Here is a 21,506-nt window from a genome sequence, read left to right on the forward strand (position 1 = left end):
AGGATCAGTTGGTACCAGATACCTCCGACTACCTATCAGCACCTTGTGGAATCAATGCCACGGCGGGTGCTAGCAGTTTTGAGGGCTAAAGGTGGTCCTACATGTTATTAGCAGGGTGGTCATAATGTAATGGCTCTTCGGTGTATACCTTCTATGATAAGCAATTATAGCTTAAACTCTCCAGGGCATGCTTTCCACAAGTCTTTGTATAACGTTAAATGGTATTTTCCTCCATAATCTATCTTAATATATCTTTTACGATAAACAGATATCGTTTAAACTCTCCAGGGTATGCTTTCCATAAGTTCATTATGACATTGAATGGTATTTTCTTCAGTCTGGATTGAAGATGACTCCTAAGTTCCTTCATTCATTTGGAGCAATTTTTGTCTCTCTTAATTCTCAGAGGTTGTCAATAGGTTTCAGGTAAGGGCTCTGGACAGGCTAATGTATTCGGTCAATCCCATTGTCATCCTACATATCCATAGTGGGCTTTACAAAATTATAGCTATCATGATAGATATAATCTATCTTAATATATCTTCTATGATAAGCAGATATGGTTTAAACTCTCCAGGGCATGCTTTCCATAAGTTCATTATGACATTGAATAGTATTTTCTTCAGTCTGGATTGAAGATGACTCCCAAGATCCTTCATTCATTTGGAACAATTTTTGTCTCTCTTAATTCTCAGAGGTTGTCAATAGGTTTCAGGTAAAGGCTCTGGACAGGCTAATATATTCGGTCAATCCCATTGGCATCCAACATATCCATAGTGGGCTTTACAAAATTATAGCTATCATGATAGATATAATCTATCTTAATATATCTTCTACGATAAGCAGATATGGTTTAAACTCTCCATGGCATGCTTTCCATAAGTTCATTTGACATTGAATGGTATTTTCTTCAGTCTGGATTGAAGATGACTCCTAAGTTCCTTCATTCATTTGGAGCAATTTTTGTCTCTCTTAATTCTCAGAGGTTGTCAATAGGTTTCAGGTAAAGGCTCTGGACAGGCTAATGTATTCGGTCAATCCCATTGGCATCCTACATATCCATAGTGGGCTTCACAAAATGATAACTAGGGCTGTCGTTTTGGAAGTAACATGGGTCAAAGAAACAGCCCGTAAAACTGCCACAACGTAGAAAGTATACTGTCACTCAAAATAGTGCAGAAGGTGTCAGTGTTGAGCTTATTATAAACTTGAACCCACAGATCCTACTCCAAACCAGGAAAAATACTTCCAGACAATAATACAACAACCATATCCATGGGTGTTAAATGGACAGTGTGATATGTTATGATGCGTTATGAAGCATACACATTTATTGTAAGAGGCGCATCCAGAAAGTAAGTTACCCTAATTTATATATAAAAAAAGAACTCACACTTTCAGGAATATATTTATTGGCAACAAGTACAGCAATGTTTCAGCTATTTTTCAACATAGCCACCACCTGAATTGAGACACTAGTCGTATCGTGGAATCAACTTTTGTATCCCTCTGTCATAGAACTCTGCCGCCTGTGAATGGAACCAGCATGTGACAGACGTCTACTGTTACTGTGAAACACAGCGGAAATTGTGACGTGCCATTCAAAACAAGAGACGTGGAATGCTTACTGCAGGTGTTGCGCTCCTCCATGACAATGCTTGTCCACATACGGCACGACGCACACCAGCTGCTTTGACGGAATTTGGCTGGGAGTTGTCTCATCATCCACTCTACAGCCCTGATATTGCTCCCAGCGATTTTCAAGTTTTCTTGCACCTCAGGAAATTCCTGTCCCCCGGTGAACGTTTTGGCAACGACGAAGAGCTGAAGACGTCTATCACACGCTGGTTCCATTCCCAAACGGCAGAGTTCTATGACAAAGGATACAAAAGTTGATCCCACGATACGACAAGTGTCTCAATTCTGGTGGTTGCTATGTTAAAAAAATAGCTGAAACATTGCTGTACTTGTTGCCAATAAATATATTCATGAAAGTATGAGTTCTTTTTTTTATAAATTAGGGATACTTACTTTCTGGATGCGCCTCGTACTATCCTGAAACTAATTTCATAATTAACTAATTTCATAATTGCGTGCTAAATTTTTCGGTTATCTTAAAAAATTCCAGAGATGTGAGGAAATGAGCAAAAAAATAACATTGATGGATCTGAACTTTGAGTAGCTCTCCAGGGTAAACAATTGGGACTATATTTCCCAGATTGCGGCTACCCCTTATATTTTAAGGGTCAGAAATCTGAATCCGTCGGAAAAAAAATTATGTTTATTCTGAGAAAGTTTTTGTGTCTGATTTTGCAACTCAAAATATCGGTTGCGTTTATTAATTAGCATATCATATACCACTTCTTTAAATCATTAAGATTGAGTCCTAAAACGTTTAGATTCTATCATTAGATTTAAAGTTATTTAAGAATTCCGATTTTTTTGCACACAGTGCTTTTACATCCTTTTATAGTGTATTTTACCATATAACAATTAAGATTAATAAACAACCTATTTGACAATCTATTATTTAATATCTTATCTATATCTTTATTATTTATATCTTATGCGAATGTTATCGTTTTTAAAATAATATATAGAGGATTACATTGACACGCCATACTTAATAGTAAGAAATGAATGAACTATGTGAAAAGTAGCCATAAATCCTACTACGCAGTTTAATTCAGTTAGACAGATTGAAATTATCTGTTGTTAATAAAATAAAGATACCATAATTTACCGTGGTAGTCAAGTAAGTAAAGAATAGGACTCCTGACCAGAAGGGCTATTCTAAGACCCACCGAGTACATACGATACATATGCTCATAAAATATATGGAATTAGAAGTCCTGGAGTCGGTCGCTGAGCAGTATCATGGGTACAGGGATCTAGACAAAATTTCCATCCTTTTCAGATCTATCTCAAAACTAAGGCCTCATAAGTGGCCTCACTTAAACAAATGAGTGGTGCTGCCATCTATCCGGGAGGTTTTGAGCTAAGACATTTTTTTACTTTTGCGGTGCTCTCTAGTCAAGCGAAAGATGCACTTTCTTGACTTAATTTCAAAGGCCAATGGCTGGCGAGCGTGGTTTGTCTGAGTGACATCAGAAACGAAAACGGAGATCATATAAAAACGTTGGAATGGGATATTTAAAAATATAAAGATTTCTTGATATCTTACCTCACATTACATGGTTTAATATGATTTTTAATCAATTTTTATGCTTTCAACTCTAAACAGAATATCCCTCGATTACTTTATTTTGCAGAAAAGTAGAAACTTTTTCTTTAAAGTAAAAAAAAAAAAAAATCAAACGAATCTTTATAAATTAGAAATACCCTATCTCGAAGTTGAGAAAGAGAAAAAAAAAGAAAGAAATAAAAGCTTCAAAAATGATTTTTCAACGAATGTAATATTTTCATTCAGTTTAGTCGGTATCTCTAAACTGATTGAATTTGTAAAAATCGAAATGAAATCGAGTAATCGGATATAGAGTGTATTCGAATTTAACATTTTCATTACACTTATTCAAAATTTCATTTAAAATAAGAATATTTTACACCTTAAATCGCATTGAAGATATGGGATTTATCGAAATTCAAAAGATATAAAATTGATTGAACTTTCTTTATGTGTGCGTTGGATTTAAAAAAAAAATTAAAATAAAGAAATACAGTGTGTGATTGAATTTTTATAGCACATAAATCTTTAAACGAAAAATCTAAATCCGGTATCTTGGAGATTTCTACATTTTTAGAAACAGAAACATAAAGAGTGAAAAATTCACGCAAGTCTTAAGTTTTATTTAAATTTTCATTTGCGTAATAAATTTTTTTCACCAAAAAAGGCATCAGATGATTCAAAGTAGTATTTAGAAGTAGATCTCCGGTAATAAGAAACTTATCAATGGTTATTTTATTTTCTTATATTTGGTTTGGTTTCATCAGTTTTCACAGTTCGGCAATTATTACAATATTTTGACAATACTTGACTTTACAATATTTGACTAAATATTTTGAGTCGTGACGACTGAAAATTTTGAGCAGTGATGGCTCAGGGGATAGAGCGTTCGCCTTGCAATCAGATGATCCGGATTCGAATTCCGCATCCGGCTTGCACCGACCATAATATCCTCAGTGTTAAATATCTTCGGTGGTAGATGGATAGTGAGCTAGAGTCAAAGAAGTATGCAAAAAAAGAAAAATGCTTTTTAAAACCTAAAAATGGCCAATTATGCAAAAAAATAATAATATTTTTTTTGCTAGTTTTATAATTTTTTACACGTAATAAAAAAACTTGTCGGATACCTTAACCATTCAGTTTTTTTTGTCTTTCCAAAATGAGTTTTGTTAGAATAGACAGATAATCGAAATAATCGATTTAATTAAAATAATTTAAAAGGAAAATTGTCTACAAATTACAACTTCTAAGCTCCTTTGCCTTGATATAGTTTTTGTTTTAGTAAAACAGCAATTTCTAAGCTATCTCCAGAGCTATTTTTTACCATGAATAATTTGGATAATAATACCACTCTTCAAATTAAATATTCGGGATTTTATTTTCCCAACAGAACAGCAATCTAACTAAAATAAGAAATACGATTTCCTTCGCTCGCTTTTTAAGTTTTACCCATCTTACAAAAGTAGCTAGTTCTTATATTATTTTCGAAACAACCGCTACGTTTTAGTTTAAGAGGGAAAAAAATACAGAAGCACGGAAGTTTTATTGTGTTGTTTTCTTGAGACTAGTAAAAAATGTATGTCACTGTGAAGTTACGTGATCATTTAACTGTATATGTCGATGCAGAATAAACCAATGTAACTTACTTCTTTGAGAAACTTGCGAGCTTGCTCAGCAGTACTTTTCTGCCAAATTTAAACTGAATTTATTCAACCATTACAAAACTCGTTCGCAAACTTATTTTTCTAGAGCTCTAGTTTACATTTGCATAAAGATTTGAGCGTCATTTCGTCATAGCTGTTTGAGTTCAGTTTAAAATATTACTTTAATTTTTTTTCTTCTTTTTTCAATTACCATATGAGAAATGTATAAAAATACTAAACGGAAACACAGCTAGTTTTATTCTTAAATTCAAAAGACAGGCAAAGAAATGTGCAGTGCTTAAAAAAATATACGGGACCATTCTGAATAACTTTTGATCTAATGATGGAATCTTCACGTTCTATTGCTCAATCTTTATGGTTCAAGGGGGTGACTTCAAATATGCAGGCGATATTTTTAGTTACGAAATCAGACACAGATTTCTGAATGGAATCGATTTTTTAAATTCAATTTCTCAGAAACTATTTGATTGATTTCGATCAAATTTTGTATTTTGTCATGTAAAATTACATTCTCTAAAGCGATGTAAAAGGTTCAATTCTAACCTTTCTTCTAAAGACCTCTCAATTCAATTTTTTACTACTATTAAATAAAATAATATGAAACAAAAAATATTTACAAAATGTTATTGTAGGCAAAAAGTTCTCGCGATATGCAAAATACGCAAAAAGTAAAATTAGCATTTGGGGATCTAAACTTTGGATTGCTGTCCTGACCAAACTACGGACACCATATTTCCCAGATATCAGCTACCCCTTATACCTTGGGGTTAAAAATCCAAATCCGTCGAGGAAAAGTTATAGTTATTCAGAGAAAGTGCATTTTTGTGCTTGATTTCGTAACTTAAATATAGTCTGCTCGAACTAATTAGCATATTTGAGGTTGCCCCCTCGAGCCATTAAGATGTCCAAGAACGTGAAGATCCAATCATTAGAACAAAAATTATTCAGGATGGTCCGTTTTTTTCCCCTCACGTATGTTTGCTGAATTTCAGCAATGGGCAATTTATTGATAAATTTTCTTTATAGACTTAAAACACGCTCAATTAAATCATTTAATGTATGTAAATACTCTTATTAAATAGCAAAATATAGTTAAAAAAATAATACAGATAACGACATGTGCGTACCCTTCATCACTTGAAAATTGCGCAAAGTTTTTTTTAAGGGGTAGTGCAAGGTAGCAGACATTTTTAAAACAAACCGAATTTTGATAAAACTTTTAACAGAATTTAAAAGCATGGCTTTTCGGTCGATCTGACCTTTTTATAATTTTAATTTAAATTTTTTTGAAGTTTAATTTTTTTATGTAGTGCTTGCTAAGAATTCCTTTAATTCTAATTTATTATCGCATTAATACGCTACTACGTACGCATAATACGCTACTACGTACAAATAATACGCTACTATGTAAGCGTAATACGTATTCCTTTACCACTAAGAAAAAAGCTATGTGAAACTTCGAAAGTTCCATAGTTGGAAGGATTGCATGTGAAAATATCAATGTAAAAGTATTATTTATATATCATTATTTTTCTAGTCCTTAAAATGCAAGTTCATGAGATCTTTCATATGCATATTTGAAAAGTTTAGTGGATAAACCAAGTATGATTTTTTCAGAGGTATTTATAAATCAGGGAAAATTAAATAAAGCGATCGCATCTATATGGGTATGTTTAATTTTGCAGAATTGTTTTTGCGTCCACTTCAATATAATTAATACACATCTGTTTTGACTATGCATGCAGGGTTTTAATTTCAAATTAGGTAGTGGTAAATATATTGAGGTAAAGAATTATCAGTCCCGCTTTCTCGATAAATCTATAATGAAATAGTTCAGGTGTTCGGATCTTAGATTCGGAAAATGTCACTACCTGGTTCTTCCACTAAACTATTTATATGTGTGTCGTGAATATTAATCTAAAAATATTATTTCAGTGTGGCCAAAGCCTAGAAAATTTTTATAAATAGTAATAAATAAGTTCTGAGGTTATCCTGCATATTATAGGTTTAAATTTCAAGTCAATTTTATGAATTCAGTTGGTCAGTTGTAAGGCAGATATTTAATTTGCCAATATTTTTATTAAAGCATTTTGGTTTCTTGACTTTTTATTTTTGGAATGTGACTAACTTGTTTTCATAGATTATTAGTTTTCCAACTCCCAAAATTTAAGTTTATCAGGTATTTCTTAAACGGATTTACATGTTGGTTGTTAAAACATGTTTCAAATCAAAAGATAAAATAGGAATTTTTATCACTGTAAATAGTTGTTAAAAATCTCCGGATAAAAGTCGGATGAATTAGCACATTTTTAAATGTCGAAATTCAACGGCTTTAACCCCCTAACTTGTGCGCTCGAGTTAATTCGAGCGCGCTAAACAGGCCAAACTGTGCACACTGGAGATAATTCGAGCGGCGTTGTATCTTATGCTGCTATAATTTTTCCCACTCGAATATAATTAAGAATTTAAAATAACTATGTGAAAGCTAAGAAAAAAATCGTTTTATAGATATTTATCATTTACATAGGATTGTAAGCTATAGCACTTATTTATTCAAGGATAAGATATAGCCTTTTTCCATGGAACGAAACTGCAGTATATCAAAATTGTCCACCAAAAGAAAAGATAATGTTCTAAAATGTGTCTTTTTACATGAAAAAAAATAGATTTTTTTTACTGTTTTTTTCCAAACAATCTGCACGTTAAAGGGTTAATTCATATTTTTTTATAAATAAATGTGTACTCAAATAAAAAAAAAATCAAAATAATAATTAAAAGAATAAGTCAAAGGATATATTATTCTTGAAATTCAGTTGCTTTACTACAAGCTTTCACTGTGTCTACAGATAAAAGCTTATTTTTTATTTGGTCAAACTTATTTTCTATTATTTCTATTTTTATCACTACGAATTCTTCTTCTTCTTCTTCAGCACAACAGCCCCTTAAAGGTCTTGGCTGTCTCAACCACGCGTAGCCTCCAACGCCTCCTATCCATGGCGACTTTTTTCCAGTTGTTAATCTTTATTACTTTGAGATCTTTAGTAGTGTCATCCAGCCATCCTAGTTGGAGGTCTTCCTCTGGCCCGAGATCCAGAAGGATTTTTAAAGGTGGCGATTCGTACTGCGTTGTTTTTTTGGAACTCTCCAGATATGGTCAAGCCATCTTAATCTATTGCTTCGGAAGACCTGCACTATCTGTGGCTGTCCATAGAGTCTATATAATTCAAAGTTGTATCTGATTCGCCAACAGTCTCTTTCCTGTACTGGGCCAAAAATATTTCTAAGGATTTTCCTTTCAAGAACACCAAGAGTACGCTGAGTGTCTGCGTTTAGTGTCCATGCTTCACTTGCATAGAGCAATACAGGTAGAATAAGAGTCTTATAAATTTTAATTTTGGTTTTTCGACTGATTAGGCTTGATCTCAATTGCGTTCTTAGTCCAAAGAAGCACTTGTTTGCCATTTAAATTCGGTTGTCTACTTCTGTTTTTATGCTGTTTTGGTCATTGATCATTGTTCCAAGGTATTTGAATCCATTAACCTTATCAAAGGTGTAACCATTTATGAATAAAGGATCATGATTTACAGTTGTGGCTGGAGATTCCATAAATTTAGTTTTATCTTCGTTGATGATAAGGCCCATATTTGTGGCAGAAGTTTCAAGTGCCAGAAAGGTATCTCTCACTGCTCTCTCTGACCTCCCTATGACATCGATGTCATCAGCTTCACTACGAATAGTTGTTGAAAATATTTGGATAAAAGCCACAGTAATTGGCTCATTTTCAAGTGTAAAAATTTAATAGCTTTGATGCATATTTCTTTTAAATAAATGTTTACTCAAATTAAAAAAATATATAAATAACTAATTCTTACCTTTCAGCTGCTTTATTACAAGCTTCCATTGTATCTACAGGTGGAAGCTTATTTTCTGTTTGGTCCAAACTATCACTTTCTTGAGCTTTAGATCTTAGGAGAGATCCTCGGGGATTCATTCTTCGAATTAAAACTACTTCGTCACCATTTTCACTAGTGCCGTTCTCTTGGTTGCCTAAAAATTAAAATAAAATAAAAAGAAACTTAGCTTCATATCTTTTCTTACCTATGACACTTATCCTTGGTATTAAAGGATTTGTGAAGGATAAATAATAGATATAAAATTCAGACTGTTATCGCTTAAGTTTTTGCCAAGTTTCAATTCATATTTATTACGAGAATGTGCGAAAACTCATTTTATTAACCAATTGAAAATCAATATTCTATGCTCTATTTTGCTAAGAAATGAAATTTTAATATTAGGAAAGAATAAGTTTAGTACAAAGAAAGAATACAGCAATCTTTCTGTTATTAGGAGTTCCTCAAATATAACAAAATTCAACTTAGTAAAATGAATTTAAGATTATGGTAACAAATTAAATGTGCTTGTTGTAGATGCCAACCAAATTTTCATTCACAGTATATTAAATTAAAAACGATGTGCTGAAATAATAATAATTGAATTTAAAATACGATATTTATTTCATTCTACTTTTTAAACTAAATAATTTAATGATCTGCTGAACTCGATATTTGCAATATTATATTTACTATTTTTAGCGCATTTTATTATTGGTTTTTATCTGAGAGAAATAAAATTTACCTCTCTGCCGAGATTTATAAGCAATTAAAAGATTCTATTTTGATTTAGAAATGATGGCAGTATAATTTACTTTCACACCTAGATGGTAACAAAAATAGAGAAATTCAACCTAATTTTAAACCTAATTCAAGCTAAGCTAAACCTTCCACCTAATTTTAAATCTAATCTAATCAGTGCTCAAAAAAAAAAAAAAAAAAAAAAAAAACGGACCATTCTGAATAACTTTTGATCCAATAATCGGATCTTCACTTTCTAGGATTCAATCTTAAATTCTATTCGATTTTAAAGTTTTCGAGATATGACAGAATACGCAAAATATAAAACTAGCACTAAGCGATTCAAACGTTAGACTGCTCTACTGACCCAACTATTGTGACCATATTTCACAGATTGCGGCTAACACCTATGGGGTCAGAAATCGGAATTCATTGAAAAAAAAGGTATGCTTATTCAAAGAAAATACATTTTTGTGTCTGAATTCGTATTTTGAATTATCGTTTGCACTAACTGATTAGCATATTTGAGGCTACCCTCTCAAACCACTGAGTTCTAGAAGGAGCTGAGTTCTAGAAAATCTGATCATTAGTTCAAAAGATATTCAAAAAGGATCTTTTTTTGGTACACTAAACACTAGAGTTTGGTTGAGCTAGATTTGCGCACTGCGCTATCAGTTTTCTCATTAACTAGTTAAGAATTTGTTTTTTGTATATATACATAAGATGAAAATGATTAAAATAAACCAAATAATGACTTAGTTCGAAGTGAAAACTTAAAAGAAACAGTTATAAACGACGAAAATGGTTATTTGGGAAGCATTTTTACTTATTAAAGAATTTAATTATTTCTTTTGAAAAGTGCGATATGAATTACTAATGCAATATTTCATAAATGCTTGTTTTTTCATAATTTGTTCAATATATTGTTATCGGAAATATATTTCATTTTAAAAAATGCCCTTTCTATTTCATTGGTTGAAATAATTTCCTAAAAGCAAACAAAAGATTAAATAAGTATAGGTTGTATTTTAAGATAATCAGAGATATCATAAAAGTACTAACTAACTTGAGGTAATAAAATAACTATAAAAATACTCATCAGTGGTTATAAGAAATAGTAAATCGTGGAACCCCTTTAAATCTTTCTTGCAAACCTAGGGTCATGGAACACCAATTAGGAACCTCTGCTATAGTGAATGATAGTGCTTAATTGTGCTTGTTGATATCCTTTATGCAGTGTAATTTCAATAATACCTCTAAGAGAGAGCTGTGATGGCTCAGGGGATAGAGCGTTCGCCTTCTAATGAGGTGAACTGGGTTCGAATCCTAGAGATGGCTGGTCGTTACGAGGTCTGCATCCGGCTTGAAATGACAACAATGCTGACGTGAAATATCCTCACTCGTAGACGAATCATGAGTTAGAGTCCTCTTACCGTTGACACCATGGGAGGTTCTTGTGGTCCTCCTCTTCATGTAACGCAAAAGCGGGTTAGCTCCATCAAAAAATCGTCCACGGAGGCAAATTTCTCCCAATACTTGATCCAGAAGCTCCATTGTCTTCTGGATTGAGTTCAAAATTACAAGGCTACGTAGTTGAAGATTAGTAGTCGCAATTCCTGTCGGCTATTCAACGACGATTATAAAATAAAATGAAATATCTCTAAGAAGACTGAAAATAAATATCAAACATCGCAGAGTGATAAAAATTTCTTAAAGATTTTCGTTAGATAGGATAGTAGAATCTGAATACTATCAATCGATATGAACTGATCGATTTCAGGTTAGGTCTAATTTCGTGTAACATCTCGTTCTATCACATTCAAGGAGATTTTCTAGCAATTTCTTTTTGCAAAAAAAGAAAAAAGAGAACAAAGAAATTCAATATGAATGTTTAGCAAAAGACTTATAAAAATTATAAGATGATTTAAAGTCTTTAAGATGAAGAAAAAATCATAAACGATATTTAAAAAATATATATTAAGGGCAGTGATTGCACAACACCCTGCATATCGATTAAATGGCTTTGTTTAAGCATTTATAAGCATAATCATCTTTCTTTTTGAATTTCTTGCTTGAGTGTATTGTTTGACAGTTTTCGCGCAACGTATCTTTAATGCTGACAATAAATATGCGATACGAATCTCTTAAACATCTTCGTTAGATAGAATAATAGGATCTGAATACTATTAATCGAAATGAACTGACCGATTTCAGGTTAGAAAAAATTTCCATGTAACATCTCTTTCTATCCCATTTAAGGAAATTTTCTTGGAATTTCTTTTTGCAAAAATAGAAAAAAAAGAACAAAGAAATTCAAGATGAATGTTTAGCAAAGACTTATAAAAACTACAAGATGATTTAAAGTCTTTAAGAAGAAAAAAAAAACGATATTTAAAAATATATATTAAGGGCAGTGATTACACAACACCCTGTATATCCATTAAATGTCTTTGTTTACACATATAAAAATATAATTGTCATATTTTTAAATTTCTGGCTTAAGTGTATTAGTTGACAGCATGTGCAACGTATCTTTAATAATGTGTCTTTGAATGCTGACAATAAATATCCAACGTCACAGAATGATAAGAATCTCTTAAAGATCTTCGTTAGATAGGATAGTAGAATCTGAATACTATCAATCGATATGTAATATAATTGTCATATTAATTAATTAAAAGTAAAAATAGTAAGTAAAAATATAAGTAAAAAAGTTTGAAGTAAAAATATAATTGTCATAGTTTTAAATTTCTGGCTTAAGTGCATTAGTTGACAGCATGTGCAACGTATCTTTAATAATGCGTCTTTGAATGCTGACAATAATTATCCAGCGTCACAGAATGATAAGAATCTCTTAAAGATCTTTGTTAGATAGGATAGTAGAATCTGAATACTATCAATCGATATGTAATATAATTGTCATATTAATTAATTAAAAGTAAAAATAGTAAGTAAAAATATAAGTAAAAAAGTTTGAAGTAAAAGTATAATTGTCATAGTTTTAAATTTCTGGCTTAAGTGTATTAGTTGACAGCATATGCAACGTATCTTTAATAATGCGTCTTTGAATGCTGACAATAAATATCCAACGTCACAGAATGATAAGAATCTCTTAAAGATCCTCGTTAGATAGGATAGTAGAATCTGAATACTATCAATCGATATGTAATATAATTGTCATATTAATTAATTAAAAGTAAAAATAGTAAGTAAAAATATAAGTAAAAAAGTTTGAAGTAAAAATATAATTGTCATAGTTTTAAATTTCTGGCTTAAGTGTATTAGTTGACAGCTTTGTGCAACGTATCTTTAATAATGCGTCTTTGAATGCTGACAATAAATATCCAACGTCACAGAATGATAAGAATCTCTTAAAGATCTTCGTTAGATAGGATAGTAGAATCTGAATACTATCAATCGATATGAACTGATCGATTCCAGACTAGGTAAAATTTCCATGTAACATCTCTTTCTATCCCACTTTAGGAAACTTTTTCGCAATTCCTTTTTATAAAGAAAGAACAAAGAAATTCAAGATGAATATTTCGCAAAGACTTGTATAAAATTATAAGATGATTTAAAGTCTTTAGGATAAAAAATAAATGATAAACGATGTGATAAGATAGAATAAAGGCTAAAGATAGAGACTTTTTATTTTTCATGACGTAGTAAATTTTAAATTAAACATAATGGTTTCGTAAAACTTTTATTAAAATGCTTTCTTGTATTAGTAGAAGATAATGGATTTAAAAAAATGTATTTGTTTCGTATATAATTTATTGATGCATGCATAAATTTAATTTATCGATGTACTTTTTGTATAAAATAAATGGTTCAAAATGCTTTAAGTTACTTTTTTTTGTGCTGTTGGTAATGCAGTTTGGATTAGTTTTAATTTATTAAAAACGACAATTAATATTCTTAGATATTCAATAAATATTATCGATCTTTTATTCTGTTTTACACATTGTTTAATTTCACTTGTAATGCTTATAGAATTTGTTTTGAATAATTAATGATAGAACGATATATAAATTCATCTTCTAGCCTTTATAAAAATATGAACACCGTGCACATTTCCTAGATATGCCTTAAGAAATAGAAATTCTAAAAGTGTTAATATTAAAATAATATAGTTAATTTAAGATTAGTAGCTAAAATTAGTTTATACAATTCTTTCTTAAAATAAAAAATAATCTTACTGTAAATAACAAATACGATCTACATTATCCGAAGATTTACTGAAATTACTTAACAATAAAGTCAAGAAAATTGATTATAAGTTACTGATATTGCAAGTGCAAAAAGTCAATGAAAACAATAAGAACAACTGATATTTATATATAGAAGGAAGTAAATTATCTTCATTATTATTTCATTTCAGATTTGTAATCAGTGCAAATGTTCTTAGAGTGTTACAACAATTGACTACAATTAGATTAAAGAGGGGGGGGGGAGAGAATAACCTAGGACTGGTCTTAGCGGCATCATCAAGATTAAAATACAAAACCAAATGCATCTGTAATGTAAATAAAAATTAAAGGTATAGGTATACTAACTCTGGGTAAGAGACTCTGAGGTAAGAGTTCTGACTGTTTTATGCTTTTAAAAGCAGGACCATGAATGCTCATTAAATTCTGAGCGGCTGATCTAATTTTAAGTTTACGACTACTAATGTTCAACTCCGTAACCTTGTAATTTTGAACCCAATCCAGAAGACAAAGGAACTCGTGGATCAAGTATTGGGAGAAATTTGCCTTCGGTAAGGATTTTTTTACTGGAACTAACGCGCATTTGCGTTACATGGAGAGGAAGATCACGAGAACCTTTCACGGTTAGCCTGACAGCATAGAGACTAGCCCCTGATCCGTCTACCACTGAGGATATTTCACGTCAGCACTGTGGTCAGTGCAAGGCGGATGCGGAATTCGTATCGACCATCCATTGCTGGGATTCGAACCCGGTTCTCCCCTCACTGAAAGGCGAACGCTCTACCCCCTGAGACATTGCTGCTTAAGTGATAATTATAGCAAAAAAAAAAAAAAAAAGAAGAGAAAGAAAGGAAAAAAAAGGAAAAAAACTATAAATGCGTCAAGGAACGGTAAGAGACACTGAGATGTGAGTTCTGACCTTTAAATGCTCATGAAAACTCACTTAAATTCTGAACTAGTTAATCAAAAAGAAGGATATTACAGTGGGAAGTTAATTCTAAATTGGATATTTGATTGCTACTTCAGATTACTTTTTTAATTGTTTTAAATTATTGGTTATATTATTCACAAATATGCATATTACATACTTAAATAGATATTCTTGACTTTTTTTATTTAAGTAATAATAGAGTAAACTAACATATGGCTCCATGGAGCTAAGGTGAATACATGATTGTGGGGTTACAGCGAACATTTGAGCTTACTGTGATAATGTTTGTTAATTACTTACACATTAATTATTAACGCATTTATTTACTAATCCGAAATGATTCTATAAAGTGATTTTGTAATTACAGTTTTTCTCAGATATTTTAGAGTTTAACTTATATTAAATTTGATTTAGTAGGAAAAACCTCTGCCCTAATCCAAATGAAGATAATGTAAACTTTGTGAAGAAAAAAGCTAAACAGCGTGAATAAAGGTGAAAAAACAGGTAGCATTTATCTGCAATTGTTTTGTCTTTTTTTATGCCATTATTGTGCTTCATTTGTATTACTTAGCTATGTTCTTAATGATGTAAAGTATTTCAAGATATTTTTTCAAAATCGATGATTAGTTTTCGAAATGTACAGGGTGAAAAAAAATTCTAGTAATTTACTTGACTGTATGGTAATGTCATTTCTGGTTTAAAAAAATAGTAATTTTGCTAATAAAATCAAAATATGCAATATTCAAACCATTTGGTTAGCAACTTTGGTAATTTTCGGTTTTCAATTTAGCAATTTTTGGTTTTAAAAATTATAGTTCATGTTACCACGCAGTTAACAAAAATAAATTCAACCGAATGATTGGTTTTTCTGCCATACTCAAATTATATCACATATTATAAAACCATAATTAATTGTTAATTTTACCAACATTATTACCAAAGCACTTCGGTAAAAATTACACAGCTTTTTTGTTTTCTCATGAAGCGAGAAAAATCGTAAATTTCACCATAATCTGGTAGTTTTGACTATGTTTTTTTCATTGCAACAATTTCAACATATGTGCTTCCTAGCTAGCAATTGTAAGTGCAGCTTTTAATGGTTAATTTACTTGATTAATTTGACTTGCTTCTAAGCTAACATTTAATATTAATCTGTCAAAAAATTAAGAAAAAAAGCGCTAAATTCCACGAGTTAACAATTTTTTTATTAAATGAATATTAAAATAAATTTCTACTATAGTAAGTTGACTTCTAAAGTAATGATATATAAAGTTGGGCTAGCATTCGGCTCACAATTGTAAATTAACATTTTATTTTATAACCGTTCAATTTTAACTTTACGACTGTCAATTTTCTACTCTGAAGCCTTGTAATTTTGAATCTAATCCCGATTACAAGGGAACTCCTGGATCAAGTATCGAGAAAAAATTGCATTCACGGAGGGCTTTTAGATAGAGCTAACTCGCAATTGCGTTGCATGTAGAGGAAAACCACGAAAACCTCTTACGGTCAGCCTGAATGCAAGGAGATTCTAATTGATCCGTCTACCACTGAGGATATTTTACATCAGCACTTTGGTTGGTGCTAGCTGGGTAATTAAAAACAATCGGCAGTGGTAGCTTAGTAGTTAGAGAATTAGACTCCGGTGCGGAGGGTCTGGGGTTCGATCATCGACTCCACTGAGACCAACCAAGGACATATACGTGCTCATAAAATTTGTGGAATCTAAAGTTCTGCGGTCCGCCGCTGAGCAGTACCAGGGGTAGAGGGATCTAGATCAAATTTCCGTCCCCACATGTTTCCCAGATCATAGCCTATAGCCGCTCTTTGCACAGCACGTCTCTTCTTCTTCTTGGGCACTACAGCCTATGACAGGCTAAGGCCGTCCCAATAAGTTTTTGCCATCTTGATCTATTCTGTGCCATGGCCTTCCAGTTAGTTATTCCTATTATCTTTAGGTCTCTCTCAACTGCGTCCAGCCCCCTAGTTGGTGGACGCCCCTTTCTAAGTTCGTGGTACTTTATTTATGTTGTACAGCTCTGGAGCAACATAAATAAAGTTCCCTACCTTTAAGTAATATTCATTTAAGAATATTCATCTAAGAATGTACTATTAGGTTAAAATTACTTCCTTTTTTTAAGAACCCTTATACACCACCTCTAGCTGTTGCAGTTGTTGCATAATTTTTTATAATTTTTGTGTTTGGTAAGGGTCTTTAAAAAACTAAAATACATTTCTATAATATAGTTTCTGTAGTTCATAGTACTGTAGTTTTCTGTAGTATATATTATAGTTTCTGTAGTTTATAAATAGTTTTTCTTTTAATTAAGATTTGGAGAAAAGGTTTAAACTATTGATACCCATAGTTCGTATAGTAGATACCCTATGATAATTTATTTAGAGAATTTACACTTTCACGTAGCATTACCCCCATTCACTCAAGAAGATTCTGCGTAACAAGACTCTGCCTAAACAAGATGATAAAAAAGGAAGATAAGGTTTGAGGGAGTAGGATTGAAAATGACAAGTGTTCTGACTTTTTTTTTATTGCAAAGTTTTTGTCTCTTTTTTTCTGTGTTTCGACATTAAGGAAGGTTCTTGTTTATAAAACTGAAACTGCAGAATAGTTTGCACACTACAGAAAGATCTCCTCTAGCCCCAAAGTCTAAAGCCGTTTGCTGCTATCGAAACAAGAATTAGCATGTTTCAAAGTTGGGAGCCTCTTCCTGCCCTGATTCCCTTTCTCTCGCCAACACGAGCCAAAACCTATCTTAAGTATATTCATGTAATATCCTCATTTGAAGTAGTTAAACCTCGTAACCATAGTTACCACCACTGCTCGAGACGAATAGCGAGGGAGTTCTTTCCACAGTCAGACCATAGTTTGTCTGAAGTAAGAACTCCCCATGTCATTCGTCTGGAATCGTGACTGTCACTATGGTAACGAGGTATAGCTATTTCAGGAGAGGGAGTGGGGCCAGTGTTTATGGCAGGTTTTGGCTAGGAACGGCGAAAGAAGGATAATATTTTTCTTCGGTCTATTGTGTTAGCCCTAGAGTGAAGAGAAGCTACCTTCCCTGAAATGCGCTATTCTTGTTACCATATTCTAACCGTCGTTAAACACAGCCAACCCAATTTTGGGTTTACGACTACTAATGTTCAACTTCGTAGACTTGTAATTTTGAACCAATCTAGAAGACAAAGAAACTCCTGGATCAGTACCCCCAGAGGTATGATTTGTTATGGGAAATGGAGGACTTTGAGACTCGGCAGATTTAACGTGCATCAGCCCCCATTTACTACACGGGGAGTCTTCGAATCCACGATCTCTTTGACATAGGTTGTTACCATAGCAGCAGGCGGCTTCAGACTTTGTGGTGGGAGGAGTTGTTACAGTAGACAGACTATACATGTTTAATAAGTGCACCATAATTTGTGCCATATTCACGTTGTTTTGCATTGTTTATGCGCAGCACTAAGTACATTCTATCTTCATTTGGATGCGGAAACCGATTTTATATTATGAATTGCAAATTTTTAACGCTACATTTTATTCACTTACGTTTCATTCAAAGCATTATAAAGCAGTTATTTTTTTTTCTTTTAAATTTCAAAGCTTCCATAAATGAGAAAGAGGAGTTAGTTCAAATACTTTTGCTCAGCTTTGCAAGTATTGACAGAAAAGCTGAACATGGATTGGTTTTAACTTTATTTACTAAGTGAAGCGAAACTTTCTCTGGATAGAAAAAAATCCTCCTCTTTAGGATTCTTAAAAACTACTTCAAGATAAAATGTTTGACTGGTGTCGTTGAAATTCTTTTCTTTCGATCTTACAAAGTCTTTGTCTAGAAACTTGAGAGCAAGATTACTTATTGTAAGCACAGAAGAAAGTTACTAAAAAGAATGAAGACAAAGAACTAGTAAAATTCGATTCTCCTTTTTTTAAAAGGAAAAACATATAAAAAATAGCTAAATCATTGAATTTTTTTTGGTTTCTTTATAATTATTCTGTTGTAGTTTGCAACTTACCAGAATGAAACAACTTTTTTCTTTTTTAAGGAAATAAAATAGAACTCATTTCGTTAAATGAGGATGTTATTATTAAAATTAAGTTATTAAGTAAAAGTTCTGATAATAAAAATTAGCATTTCTTGATAATTAAATGTTTAATTTTTTTTTAATTAATTCGGTCTAGGGACTCCATTTTAATAACGCATGCTCTTAAAGTAAACTAAATCATTGAATGGAATTTTTTTATGATTATACTGTAGTAGTTAAATTACTGATATAAATTAAATGGCTTTAGAATTAATTCAGTTCGTTATTAAATTAACATTATTAAATTAAATAACAGATAACAAAGAAGCTAGTGCATATTGATTATAACAGTTTGTTTATAATACTATACATATACACACTACCCTACAATAATGGAAAAGACACTTTCTGCTTTTTTTACATTTTTTAAAAATTTCTCAATGAATAATTAAGGGATCGTTTTATAACTTTAGAGATGTTTAGTTCATGCAATTTTTCATACTTAGCCAAATAATTTAAAGCTTTCAACGGTTTGGGAGACCGACAATAAATTGCGATAGAAAACAAGCATTTTCGAACGCCCTATGCCAGAACATTAAGTAATAAGCTTATAATTTGTACCAATTACTTTTGTTGTTATTTTTAATAATTGCATAAAATTTCGTAAACCTAGTATGAACATTAATGGAAGTTTGGACATTTTTATAAAAAAATTATTTTTTTTTGCATTACGTTATTTTAGCTACAACTTAATTATTCAATGAAATTAAACAAAATTTTTAGAGAAATTTAAAATTTATTACAAAATTACTGATTCAAAATTTTTTTATACTGTGCATGCTTAGAAAAAATTTAGAAAAGTTTTTTTTAATAATTTTGTAGTGAATCGTATTTGGCAACTAAACATTGATTTGAATATCTTGAAAATTTAAAAAGTTTCAAGCAATTTTCTAAGTAGTTTTTGAACTTTTTTTTAAAAAAAAGTTTAAAACGATCAGGGACTTTATTTTTGTATCAAGAAATTATATTTTGTATCATATAACAAAATTTAATAACAAATGATAATATCTTAAAGTAATCATCCTCAAACCAAAATGTGATGGCATAAGGAAAAGAAATTTTAAATTTAAAATAAAATTGATTTAAATCTTAAATTATTAAAAAGAATCAAAAATCTTGTGTGAGTTTTTGAATTTTCGAACTTATTAAAAAAAATATCTTTTGGGTGCTTTAGTGTACGCGGAAAAAAAATTCTGGAATTAAATGTTTCGTTCATATGGTAACTGTTTACCAGAAATTCCAGTTTTCGAAATTCCAGTTCTTATTACCACACATGCAGTAAAAAATAAAAAATGAATTTAACCAAATAAATGGTTTTTAAACCATGCCCTTAATTATCTTGATTAAATTGTCAAATTTTACCAGATTTTGAGAATTTTATCACAAAATCATATCTTATTGTTAATTTCAACAATCAAACTTTTCAGTAAAAATATCGAGATTTCTGGTAACACCGTAAACACCGTAAATTTTACCATATTTCTGGTAATTTTGATCATATATTTTTCCTCAGTGTACAGATCTATTAGTCCTTATTGAAGAATGATAAATAGTAAACAGAATAAGAAAATTGTGACAAAGGACATGAGTTGAGAGTTAAAAAAGAGTTCTAAAAATGAAATTTTTTTAATATTTTTGGGCCTTTTTTTCATAATTTTAAAAATTAAGGTATGCTTTGTAAAAATTGTGTGGCCAGTAAACTCTCCAGATTTTAATTCCTCAGCAAAAGTATAAGTATCTGAAAGCAAAGACTAATAAAAATGGATCACTGGACATAAGTTAGCTAAATTTGTTTAATAATTAAAAAGAAGTAGATAAATAATAGAATTGTTGAAAATTGTAAAAGACTGATAAAAAAAATGTACCAAAAGTTGTGAAAATAATTCGAAAATCGAAGGTATAGTATATTAAAAATGAAGAAAAATTTATGAAATATATGTTGGATTCAATTAATACGTTCACTACTGTGGTAGAATTTGAAGTCGCTATTAAAGTTTAAAAAAGTTGTATTTTTAGAAGTAAAACAAAAAGGTTCCTTAAAATATCGCCTTTTAAAAGTAAAAACAAATGTGGTGAAAACCTGAAAAAATTTCAAAAAAATCTATAGTTCTTATTTATTAAAATAGTAAATTCTGATAAGAAATAATGTTTTGAAAAATATATCACCAACAAAAGAGGTAAAAGAATATAATAATACTTTATAGGAACAAAACAATTTAAGTCTCGAATCTTGTTTTTAAGCTTTAAAGTGTTTTATTGACAAAATAAACTACTTTAAGTGCAGGCAATAGTGGTTATCGTTTTAAGATAAAAGCAAATTTTGGCAAAATGATATTTACCTTCAAGGCAAATAAAATATTGTTTGTGGGCTTAAATAATCTTTAAATATATGAAAGCATTGTGTTTTCTATTAAGACTCATTATTTGGTTCATTGAATTTTTAAATAAAAGTGGCCGATCTCTTTCATGTTAGAACTTAAGTCTCTTAATTCATTTAATCCTTTATGTCACTGCTAGAAATTTTTAGGAAAAAATGGTTAAATACCAATTTATTTAATTGTTATTTTGCCATATTCAATTGAAATAGTCAAATAACCATTAAAAGATGGTATTCAGACTTCTAATTGTGGGAAAAGCCACTTATTAACTGCTTTCACCTAATACGGTTAAACAACCAGAATTTTATCGCACCAACTAGAACCACCTAATGAACTTCCTTGCAGATGGGTACATATTATAGCCGAAAAGGTTAATCTGTTAATCTTCTGACTGACAAAGCAGGGATCC

General features: G+C 31.1%; 1 protein-coding gene across 4 annotated transcripts in view; it reads right to left on the reverse strand.

Annotated features, from left to right (window-relative positions):
- LOC107440923 (dual specificity calcium/calmodulin-dependent 3',5'-cyclic nucleotide phosphodiesterase 1A) overlaps positions 1–21,506 on the reverse strand; it is a 549,727-nt gene that overhangs the window by 124,009 nt on the left and 404,212 nt on the right. For all 4 annotated transcript variants that reach the window (XR_015430831.1, XR_015430832.1, XM_043040985.3 and 1 more), the window contains one exon: positions 8,721–8,895. Coding sequence is in view for 2 of the 4 variants with exons in the window: in XM_043040985.3 (XP_042896919.3) it covers positions 8,721–8,895 (175 nt within the window). In the remaining 2 variants the exon portion in view is untranslated. The remainder of the gene's footprint in view (positions 1–8,720; positions 8,896–21,506) is intronic.

This window comes from Parasteatoda tepidariorum, chromosome 12 (assembly GCF_982258835.1).
Source record: "Parasteatoda tepidariorum strain Cologne lab strain chromosome 12, Ptep-v5.0, whole genome shotgun sequence".
Lineage (NCBI taxonomy): Eukaryota > Metazoa > Arthropoda > Arachnida > Araneae > Theridiidae > Parasteatoda > Parasteatoda tepidariorum.